Source organism: Nycticebus coucang, chromosome 2, assembly GCF_027406575.1.
Source record: "Nycticebus coucang isolate mNycCou1 chromosome 2, mNycCou1.pri, whole genome shotgun sequence".
Taxonomy (NCBI): Eukaryota; Metazoa; Chordata; class Mammalia; order Primates; family Lorisidae; genus Nycticebus; species Nycticebus coucang.
In genome coordinates this window covers 91299080-91311181 of record NC_069781.1, presented here as the reverse complement: position 1 = coordinate 91311181, position 12102 = coordinate 91299080, and the positions used below count along the sequence as shown (strand labels likewise).

General features: G+C 42.4%; 1 protein-coding gene across 11 annotated transcripts in view; it reads right to left on the bottom strand.

The window, feature by feature from the left end:
• The window catches only part of TLE4 (TLE family member 4, transcriptional corepressor), a 150476-nt gene extending 149188 nt beyond the window's left edge, over positions 1–1288 (bottom strand). For all 11 annotated transcript variants that reach the window (XM_053575846.1, XM_053575853.1, XM_053575870.1 and 8 more), the window contains exon 1: positions 307–1288. In XM_053575846.1, the coding sequence (XP_053431821.1) occupies positions 307–351 (45 nt within the window). In that variant the 5' untranslated portion in view covers positions 352–1288. The remainder of the gene's footprint in view (positions 1–306) is intronic.
• Positions 1289–12102: the final 10814 nt, after the last annotated feature.

Here is a 12102-nt window from a genome sequence, read left to right as displayed (position 1 = left end):
CCCAGTCGCGGCGCGGGGAACGCAAACGGCACCACTTGGCTTTCAGGAGCTTCAAAGACAACAATAAGAAAATGGCTACAACTCAATTGCCTCCCGCACCCCCCTCTGAGAGTGCCGCCGCGCCGGGGTCGGGGGGGCAGGCGAGGGGTAGGGGAGCCGATGGCGGGCGGTTGGCTCCCGGAGCTGGGCGCCGATTTCGGGCCGCTCTCCACGCCCCTCCGCCTAAAGACACAACTCCGCGCACGGGGTGGGGGGCGACACGGGGAATCCCCGGGCGCCCGGCGACCCCGCGCCTCCCGCACTCACCGGGTGTCTAGTCTGCGGGTACATCTTGCTCAGGTCGCGAATCATCCAAACCGATTTAGTTGGCTGCGCTAAGCAGAAGCGCGCGGCTCATTGGCTTTAATGGCCCCGAGGAGGAGGAGGCGGCGGCGGCGGCGGCCGGCAGGGTCTGAGGGGTGGCTCGGACGGTCCCGGCCCCCGCCGGGTCTCGCGTGACGCGGGCGGCAGGAACGCGCGGCGGCGGCTGAGTGCCGGCGGCCGGGCAGCTCCGCATTCCCCGCGGGCGTCACTGGCCCGCCGCGGGCATTGTCCGGCTCGCGTCTCCCGCGGCAACGCTCCGCCGTTCGCTCCGCCGAGGCGCGCCCGCGGAACCCAGCACCGCGGCCGCCGCTCAGCCGGCCCGGAAAGTGAGAGCTCCTTGCCCCACCGCCCGCCGGCAGCGCCGCTCTCTCGCTCTCGTCCCACTCCAAACTTTTTTTTATTTGTCTTTTAATTGGTTGTTATTCCTCCGAATGAATGATCTTTCTTCTTCCCTAAAAGCAAACACAAACTCCTTTGGTTCGGAAGAGGTCTCGGCGGTGCTTTTGGTTTCTCTGGAGATTTTTCACTTCACAGCAACGATCTTTTAAAAGGCACCTTTTAGCTTCTTTTACCACATCTCATTTCCTTATTTTTCTTCCTTCCTGTTTTCTTGTCTTTTTTTTAACCCCAAATTGAAGGGGATTATAAAAATAAAAGAGTGAAAACGCTTGCGGCTTTTTTTTTAATTCTCTCTCCTTTCAAACTCTGCGAACACCACCTCAAAATAATATACAAGTGTGTGAGAGGGGGAAGAAAGCAGCCAACAGCCCAAACACCCGCTCAGAACAGCTCTAACAACACGTTCTGTGTAGGTGACTTCTTTGACCAAATTTAGCAGCAGCTAATCATTAACATTCTGATACATATTCACAACCGTCCGTGGAGGGAACCCGGAGCATCCCGGGAGTTGTAGTACGCTCCTGGCGACCGTGGCTGAGAATACGGCCAGATTGACTACAATCACCGTCGGGCTGCGCCACGGTTCCGGCGTGCTCTCCAAGTGCCCCGCCCACTCTAGTCTCTGTAGGCGTCTCCAGCAACCAATCAGAGATGGCTGAACATTAATCGCCGTTCTGTGTTACTGCCCATCATTTCACTGCTGACAAATGGCAAGCCAGAGGGGAGGAGCCAACCGGGCTGAATCCCACGTGGGGGCCGGGCGTCGCCCGTGACTCCGACCAATGAAGAAACGAAATGGAGTTAGAGGAGGCGGGGCGGAGATGGCCCGCCCAAGGCGGAGCTTCGCTTTGGCTGACGTTCCTTAGCGCGAGCGTTCGAACCGAGGAAACATTTGTTCAGCTGTCAATCAAAGTAACGTGGGGCTTAGGGTTGCGGCTGCTGCGCCGTTGCCGCTGCCCCGGCTGCATCTTCAGAACTAGGTGTTGGTGGCGGCAAAATAAAGAGGATGGAGGAGGCGGTGAGCCTGGGGGCTGGTTAGAAGATCTTCGGAGTCTGGTCCTTCCACCCATCCCCCTCCTAACCCAAACACCCTTGGCCCCTAGTTCGGCAGCCGCGCCAGGAATGCGGACTAATTAGGGTCCAATGTCTCCTTAAAGAGACAAGCTCGGCCTTGTGTAACGCTCCAAAACCCCTGTTGAGACAAGAGAGGGAGGATCACGCTGATCCCACTTCGTTCGGTTCACATCAATTTTACGCGCCGCTGGAGCCGGCATAATTTTCCGTGTGAACGCCGACTCGGGCCCCTGGTCTTGGTTAGAGCCGTAGATGGAGCGAGGAGATGACGGCCGGGGCTGAGGCCGCGGAGTTGGGCCGGGAGCACGTCCTTCCGAACCTCTAGGGGGCTGTGATTGCCATTTAACCCCGAAGCGGGGCCTTCTCCCCCCAGGTAACGTTAGAAAAGCTGTCCAGACGCTCCAGCTCTGGGTCGTGGGGGCGTAATTGTGGGGTCTTCGGGTGATGCCGAAAGCCTGAGGGCAGGGGTCTCTCTATTTCCAAAGAAACTTGGAGGAGGGGGCCACCCAAACTCCGCAGACAGTTGGTCCTCACCAGAGCAGCCCCAAAGGGTGCCTGACCCGTGCGCGCGCCGGGATGTTCCCTCCCCTATATCAGTAAGAAAACTGCCCCTCTTTTCCCGCTTTTTGGAAGAACAAGCCAATTTTAGCCCTGTTGTAACAGAGCAGGGGGCCACGCGGGCCAGGAGAGATGGTGGGGCAGAGGCTGGGAAAGGAGGGATCTGGGCCGAGGGGAGGAGAAAGGCAGCATCCCTAGGTAGCGGGCCCGAGAAATAGGGGAGGCCACACTGTCAGCCCCTCCATCCTTAGTCCCAGTCTAGCTGGAGGCAGCTCTTCAGTTCTAGGGGAGGCCGCTAGCGAGCTTCTTGCCTTTGGGGATGGAGAAAATAAAAAAGAGGATCTGCTAACTAGAGAAAAGTAAAAAAGAAGATCGGCTAACATAACGGTCTGGGACTGGGTTTTAGACATTTATTTTTAAGCGTCCTTTGCCTACTCTAACTTGAGATGTTGGGTGAGATAGTGCTTTTGATTCAGCGTTAGTTGAAAACTAACTGTTTTTAATGATATCTTTTCACTAGATGAATCAATAACTTAACCTCTCCGTTCCGGCCGCTGTGGAGGGCTGTGCAAAGAAAGGCTATGGTGGTCTTCACCTGCTTCTATTTTCATGCTACAAACCTGGAACTACAGTTCACAGAATGTTTCAATTCAGCAAATATTTTCTTCTCCGACCCCCAAATAAGAGGACGGAGAACTACTTTGGCAGTTTTCTAAACCTCTCCTGTCCCATACTTAAGCCACATGTGGCTATTGAGCACTTGAAATGTGGCCAGTCCAAAATGAGATATCCTGTAAGTACACATCTGTATGAGATTTTGAAGACTTGATATTTAAAAAGAAAGTGACATGGCTCGATAACTTATAATGATTGTATGTTGAGATATTTTGAATCAATTGAACAAAATATGTTACTAAAATTAATTTTATCTGTTTCTTTATATTAATTTGTGAGAGAATTTCCTCTTCTCGCAAATTGCCTCCTTATTTTGCAAAGCTGGCCTCAAACTCCTAGGCTCAAGCAGTTCTCCCACTTTACCCTCCCCTGTAACTAAGACTACAGAGAGATACCACTGCATCCAGCTGCTTTTTGCTTTTTAGCCTGGTTCCTAGAAAATTTAAAATTACTTTATGTGAGTCACATGTATCTATTGGACAGCACTGTTCTATCAAAAGAAGACTTGAGTAATACAATTTCTATAGTAGAACACTGAATTTTTCTAAACACCAACAACCATCACGTTTTATTCTAAGGTTGGCTATTTACTCCTACTGGAATTTTTCAGTTGTTGGTTATATTATCCATGGTGCCTCTGTAGGAAGTTCCATGTTCTCTATTTTAGCCAGAATGTTAGCAGGTTCCATAAGAATAGACTTGGTTGTGTTCACAGTTGCACTACAATTGCACAGAATGATGTCCGGCATTATCTTTGTCTGATAGTTGATGCTCAGTAAATATTTCTTGATAGCATTAATTAATGAGCACTACATTGTATCCATCTAGAAAGCTTCTACATCATTTGGGTCACATTTATTGAAATTCTGTAGTTTTTTCCAGGACAGAAAATGAGAATTCTAAGTATAGAACCTGAAAAGCTATTGAAAGGGTCAATGGACAAAGGGAAAACTTTACTGTGTTAAGAAATATCAAATATCTTGTAGCAAAGGCCTCTCTTCTAATTTCTCTTGATAGTTTATGTCACCTGAAAAGTAGCTAAGGAAATCAGGATGTTTGTTTATTTTTTATTAAGTATAATTTTAAAGTACAGCCCTTGGATATGTTTCACATTTTGCTCATTGTGGCAGATCTACATTACTCACACAGTATCTCAGAAATATGCCAAATGAAGCAACTGGTGACCCAGCCCTGGCCCCAACATAGACAGTAGGTAGAGCTTGTGGGTCAACCCCAGAAAGAGCCATCCAAGGCAAAAATCACTGAGAAACAAATTTTCTCCTCTCCTTTCTGTGCATCTTTCATTGAACTTCTCACAAACTGTTGAGCCAAGGTGTGATGATATTTGGGGGCCTGTCTTATCATCAGCACAGAGTGGAGGGCTCTAGAGTTTTCATATGAGAGAGGCTCAGCAACAGCATTCATGTTGGAAGCAGGCTTGGAACATCCAATTTTGAAGTGAAAAGTGATGTAAATCATTTATTAATTCGAATATTTGTTTAATATCTACTACGTGCCAGCATATGGAAATGTAGCAATAAATTTGACTATTATTGATTTATCAGCTCTTAGTTCCAAATTCAACCTCTTTGCCTGCCCCTTAAATATTTTTCAGCTGATACAAAAACTTTATCTATAGATGACACTGAAGAGACATTGCAGGAGAAAAGGGTTTTGCTTCCCAGTTCTCGTGTTTATGATGGGGTCCGACAGCAAAGGTAGCAAACAGCAGCCCCCTGCAGTCAGCACCTTTAAAACCAGTTAGTTGGTTTGGGAGCAAGTACCTCTAATGAAGTATCTCCCTGAATAGCTTTCTCTGAAACCCCAGAGAATGGATTCCCAACAAGTTCTGGAGTGTAGATTCTAGCAAATTTCAGAAGGCAGATTTCCAGCAGCGTCCATCTGATATTCATAGCTACAGTTGTGTCTTCTCCAGGAAGATCTGGATCACAGCTAGCCTAGAGTGTCTGAGTTTGGGGGACTCTTTTTTGGGGTCCTCTTCTCAGCCTTAGGGAGAGTTACTTGCTTTTTTTTTTTTTTGAGACAGAGTCTAACTATGTTACCCTGGATAGAGTGCCATGGTGTCACAGCTTACAAAACCTCAAACTCTCGGGCTCAAGAGATTCTCTTGCTTCAGTCTCCCAAGTAGCTGGGACTACAGATGCCTACCACAACACCTGGCTATTTTTTTGGTTGTTGTTGTCATTGTTGTTTGGCAGGCCGGGGCTGGACTCAAACCCACCAGCTCCAGTGCAGGTGGCTGGTGCCTTACCGTTGAGCCTGGTTACTTGCACTTTATATCTGCTTTCTATGTTCTTTAGAGTTCTCTTTACCTCTTACCAATCCCTCTGTTGATGGCAATAATTTTTTATATTGAACTTTCTTTATTCAAATTACTGTTTTTCTCTCCTGATCAGACTCGGATACAATAATAAATAGTGTAACCAGTTTCTTCCCTGTTGGGGCTTATATTCTGATGGAGGGAAACAAACAGTTAAACACATCGAATTATATGCAGTCGTGACTGGAGGGGTGAAATTAGTTCAGATGAGAGGTCTCAGAGGAAGTGACATTTAAAACCACGCCTAAAAGCCAAGAAAGAGCCACCGAAGGCAAAAATCACTGAGAAGCAATTTTCAGGTGGCTGCAAAGGTCCCATTTTAGGACGTATTGGTGAATATGAGGATTTTTAAAAGACTTGTTCATGGTATCCATGGGTCTTGGTCACACTGAACTTCTTATGCCTATAAAGGCATTCATTTCCTATCCTGAATGTAAAGGAAGGCTATTGTGGAGGGAGAAAGGCTCATAAGCAGAGAAACAGGATCATTACAAATGTCAGAGTGGTCCTAAAGTGCCCACATTCACACTTGACCTAAGATTAAGAAAGTATCCTTCTTCATATTAAAGAATAATCTATTGTTCTTATTTGGGAACAGTGATGAAGAGTATGGAGACACATTGTACCCTTCCCACACACATCTCCCTTCGGCATTACCACTGCCAATTTTAATTTGAGTAAAATTCTGAAATGTCAAGTTCTGTTTTGAATATACAATAAGAACAGCAATGATCGTAGAGAATCAAGGACATGCAGATCCATTTCTAGATCAGCAGCTGATTTGTTCAGTAAACTCAAGTTGCCACTACCCTGTCATCTATGATGAGATGGCGATAACTGTACAGCCTACTCCTTATTTTAAAAGACTTAGTATATCAGTGTCAGAATACAAAATTTGTAAACTTGTCTGGTGAAACAGAGCTTTGTCTTTGCCAGCTGCCTCTATTGAGTAGTAGAGATTGCCAAGCCATCTTTGTGCTTGGATGTCCCTTCTTAACTTGGTGGATAAAAGGCAAGTGGGTACACACGGCTTTTGGGTTGGGGGGGGGAGTGGACTTGACTTGCCTACGAGGTACAAAAATGTTAATAAGCATTAAAGAGGCTTCCAGGAGAAAATAACTGTCTTTATTGAAGTGCTACTTTATTTGAACCCCTCGAATGCTCCCTAATTAACTTCGGGCAAGAAAGAACATTGTTGAGGTCTTTTGGTTCCTTCGCAGGCATGGTAGTGTGTGTGTGCAGGGAAGAAAGTATCTAGAACTCACCTAATGTCAACAGGAGACTGAACCAGTGAACCAAACTTACTAGCTGTGGCTCAGAAGTGGGAAGTATGGGTCTCTCTCATTCAGAAATAACTCTTGATTAAAGATAGGAATCCCCTTTTGGCTTAGTCATCTAAGTACTAATGGAGATGGGACAGTTTAGGATAAATGGTTGAGTGTGTGAGGATAAGAAAGGTCTTTATAGGAAGGACCCTTTGTCTTCACCTTATTTCCCCATAATGTCAGAAATAATTATGGGGACCTGAGGAAAACCCTAGACTTTATACTTGTCTGAACAATTGTCTTGAATAGCTAAAAGGAGCAGTGAATTGATTTATACTTTAAGCTGATAAAGCAAATCATATCTAAGAAATGCACTATTAAAAATGACTCCCTTGCTTGAGAAAAGCTTACATTATCTTCAACTTATTTGAATCTAGAAGGACACTTCAGAGGCTTTTCTATTCCCTTCCTCTCCCTTTAAGCAAACAAAGTATCATTATTCCCACTTTAAAGATTGGTCAGCTGAGGTTCAGAAACTATTCACTTAGGTTATAAAGCCTGTAAGTACTGAAGCAAAGATCAGAACTCCTTTTCATTTAATACCTTGCATAACCCTGAATGCCACAAGTGAATATTCAATTAAAGTATATGATTTAAGCACGACCCTACCCACCTCCCTGGTTTCCTCCTTTTGGAACAGATGTTTTATTGCTAAAATGGGGGTGGAAGGGAAACTGGGAGGTGACTGTGTTGCAGCTACTACTGGGCAAAAGCTGAAACTGAGATTTCCATGGCTACAACAGGCAAGTCCTGCTCCCTCCCGCCCTCCTCCCTCACAGTTCCTAAAGGCTGGATAAGGGAGTTCAGAAGAGATCAAACAGTGCTGATGCTCTAGTCCTTTGACTGCCAACTAAAGCAGGGCTCACACCCATGCAGCTGCTCTTGCTGTGCATTCACAGAGGCTCCCACTCTTGCTAACGATCCCAACAGCCTGCAGGGCAGATACTACAGGAGAAACACTGCTGGTGTGGGAATGGGGTCACTGTAGGAAAGTATAACTAAATGCCACACTGCTTTATACAAGAAAATAATTTCTGAAAGTTGAGTTTTATTTTCACCCAAACTGGGGATCAGTTCAGAATCTACCATGATTTGGTTACCTTTGGTTAGTCCCTTTGACCTTCTCGATCTCATCCATAAGGGAAGTGAGTATGATCTCTAAACCCTTTTCCCCTAAATGCAAACATTTGTGGTTCTAAAAATGTTTTATCATCTCAGAGATGAACTGCTCATAATGGAATGGATTTTGATACAGGATCACCTACTAAGCTTGATGATGTTTTCTTTTCTCCCCTTTTAATACTCCCAAAGAAATGAACTCCTGGGATGAAGATTATTTGGGGGTATGAGGCTGCAAAAGCATTTTGTTGAAAATTGATTGTCTTACAGAGTGATCTAAACATAAAGGGCTATATGCTTAATGCGAGTATGTGGACTCCCACTGCTATAATTCAATTCAGGACTTGTCCTCAATATTATGTAGCCTGGAACAATTCTGGTAAATCACATGACTTCCTTTAATAGCAATCCTTGTCAAATAATGGGAATGAGCCATCATTCACAGTGTAATATTTAGTCCAGTGCACTACTACTTTTAGAAAAGACTATGATATTCTGGGAAATTTTCATTCATGGAAACACCCTCTGTCTCTGCCACTTGGTTTTACATAGAATAAAATTGGAATGCTTTTATTATGATTTTTATTAAATATGTCTCCAAGAGAGACTATCTGATGCCTTATTTCTGCATGGAGTATGAGCATTTACATAGTGCTGTTACATATTATTACATCTAATGATATGGAAAGACGTCAAGAGATAAGCAGGGTCAATATTATAATCCCCACTTTACAGACGAGGAAACTGAGGTTCAGAGAACCCAATGGCCTCTTGAAAATTGTACAATCAGTAACCAAACAAGTTGGACATCAAGCTTGAGCTTTCACATTCCACTTTTTATTCCACAAGAGCCTTTGAATGCCTCACAATAATCATATGCTTTGTGTCCAGGTTCCCTCTTCCTTCCTCCCGAAACCCTGTTAGGTGGAAGAACAGGTATTATTGTGATCATCTGGCAAATGTGGAAACCGTAACTCAGAGCAAAGTAATGGGCTTGGCTCAGGTGTATGTATAAATGGAGGTACATACCAACTCTGCAATCTAAATGTATAGCCATATATAACACACATAATTTAATACTCTAGAATATTTGCATGTGGAAAATATATAGAAAGGTGTTATCAGTATAATGTATGTCAGGGAATTGGATGTTTTCATCTTCCAGCCTGACTAGATTCCTTGTTTTTATAACTTTAAATAAGAATGACTTATCATCGGGTGGTGCCTGTGGCTCTGTGAGTAGGGTGCCGGCCCCATATGCCGAGGGTGGCGGGTTCAAACCCAGCCCCGGCCAAACTGCAACAAAAAAATAGCTGGGTGTTGTGGTGGGTGCCTGTAGTCCCAGCTGCTTGGGAGGCTGAGGCAAGAGAATCGCATAAGCCCAAGAGTTAGAGGTTGCTGTGAGCTGTGACGTCATAGCACTCTACCCGAGGGCAGTACAGTGAGACTCTGTCTCTACAAAAAAAAAAAAAAAAAGAATGACTTATCATCACCTCATGTGCAGGCAGAAACCCAACATCTTTTCCGTAGGTCCAGGAAATCTTGAGGAGAATAGGGGGAGGATATCTCTATTTCTCTGTCATTTCTTATTTCTGATGAAAGCCTCATTTCCCTTGTATGATTCTTGCTCATCTGTCCATTTTCCATGCCAGGCTACCATTTCCGGACAGTCATTACTTTTCTATACCGTGGACACAAGCTGTATTTGATGAACATTTTTATTGAAGATTGGGGTGATGAAGGGGATTAAGTCAGAGGAGCACACAAAGAAAGTAGAATTTTAACTGTCCTTGTTCATTGATTATATCGTCCCCTTTGAACTGCTCCAATGCAGAGGCCACCAAGCTACCATGCAGCCTGGTAACTCTCCCTCTCACCTCATGCGAAATCTATAACTGGTGTGATTGGCTTACTTTTTCCCAGTATAGCTGATGCCGTGTAGCATTTTTATAGCTTAGGGTAGATTTCCAAACCTGATTAATTTTTGCAACATCTATATGAAAGAGATAAGGGAAAAAATAACTCATTTATTCTTCATTATTGATTTGTAATCCAAACTGAGGCACCTTTTGTAATTTGTCCAGTGAAAACTTAAAGGAAAATTAAGATTTTTAAAAGGAGAGCTGAAATCAGCTGAAAATAAGCTTAAAATCTCCAAGAATAATTTTCATCAAGGATGTAAATAGCAGTATAGATTGTTTTTTCCTGTGTAAGGTTAAGAAATCTTGTACTTAACACTTTCTTGAAAGAAACCAGTGTATTTTTAAATCCTTGGAGAGTCTTTGAAATTTTTAAGACATAATTAATCATTTGGAAAATTATCATGATGACACTTGTCATAAATTTATTTTAATAAGACATTGAACATGTAAAAGAATTGATAGATATTTATCGAAAATTGAATTTAGAAACATTTTTATTAATACAACATTTAGATTTCTAGGCAGAATCATTCTAGCAACTTGTTCTGAGAACAGTAAACATGTGAATCATGTAGTGAAAATTAGCCAGATTCAGCGATCTCCTCTAAGCTATAAAAACATAGTAACAACTCCACTGGCAAAAGGTATGGTAATGGTACATTTTCTATTAGTTCTAGAGCAGAATGTTTACAAGAGCCTATCATAACTGCAAATAACACGTAGCTTTTGACAATGGGGAAAACTTGAGATTTTGTTGAATAAAGTATGTTAGTTGCATACATTTTTGAATTATTTATGCAATGGTTAGGAAGATTTATAATCAAAGTTGCATCAAAGTAAGTTTAATTAAATTTTTATTATCTGTAAAGCTACTGAATGCAGAACTAGAACTTTACTAATTATTAAAACCAAATATATATAAAAGCAAGGTTGGGGTGGAAGAATTGCCAAGTAGAGTACTAACCAATTTAACTAGAAATTTAAATAGTGATTAAAAAATGACATGTAATTTTGGTCTTGACATTGTAAGAATAAAGGCTGAGTGCTGGAAAGGCTCTTATTTCTATCATGAACGTGGCCACACACAGTTCTGTTATATCTTGCAAAGGACCTGTATATATTTGATTATACATTACATAATCAGCCCCATCAGTAGCTAGGATTCTTATATAAAAATGACTGAACATAATACCTTAATCTCCCATCTCCTTTTGCAGGTTAGTTCATGGAGTCACAGGCAGGTTCCCTAACTTGTCCAAGTTCACCCAAGCAGCAGATTACAAAATAAGATTCCAACCCAGGACTTTTTCTCCAGAAGGATTTTTGGTTTTGGTTTTGGTTTTTTGCTGTTTTCCAAAACATCTTCTTTTACACCAGAAAGGAATAAAACAGTTAGATATATAATTTTGATACAGAATGTTTTTTGTTTTCTTCATTTTATTTTCAGAGAATAAACTGTGGTTAATAATACATTTTTTTATACAGTATCTATGCTATGAGATCTTCTTTGGAAGAATTTTGATATAAACCAGTGAGTCAACAAATGGTTGCTAAATTTGTATTTCCTCCATCGAACATGATTAAATTCTAATATATTCAAATTGTTGTCATGTTCTGATGAATAAACAAATGGCCCATTCTCTAAGCTTTTATCTTTTTAATTCTCAACAGAGAAATATTCACTAAAATTAGTCTTTAAAATATAGAACTGTGAAACATACTTAAGTAACTATCCGAAGCCTGTATTTATCATGGTATCCTAGGAATTTAGAAATACTTCAAGTTTCAGGCATGGTAGCATGCAAAAACTTTGATCATAAAGGAAGTTATCATGAGTAGCAAATACACATACACACATCCCTATGAGTGTCAGCAGTTGATTTCATAATTTCCTGACCAGTGATGACTGCTTCCAAATCTTTCCTTAATTACAAAGGAAAACTGAGAGTACTCACTAATATAGCTTAATTAGTTGTATTTCTTATATTTACACTAATAAAGGCTGTTCTAAGATACTTGTTTTGATAAGATAAAAATTTAAAAAGCCAAACTAGAACAAGGCCCTGTATTGTTCGAGAAGATTCCTGATACATTTTAAAAGGTTGACTATTCATAGAGATCCTTTTCCTCCTAAGGTTCACTTGAGATAGTAAGCAAAAAAGAACATAATATTCATAACTGGCATTTACTAACAAACTTAGATTTATGAGAGACCTATACTTTAGAGAAATCAAAATTTCCTATCAAACTTGAGAACAGAAATAAGCCAAATTCAAGTGTTTGTTTTCTGAAGCCCTGCCGAATACATTGTCTGGATTGTACCACA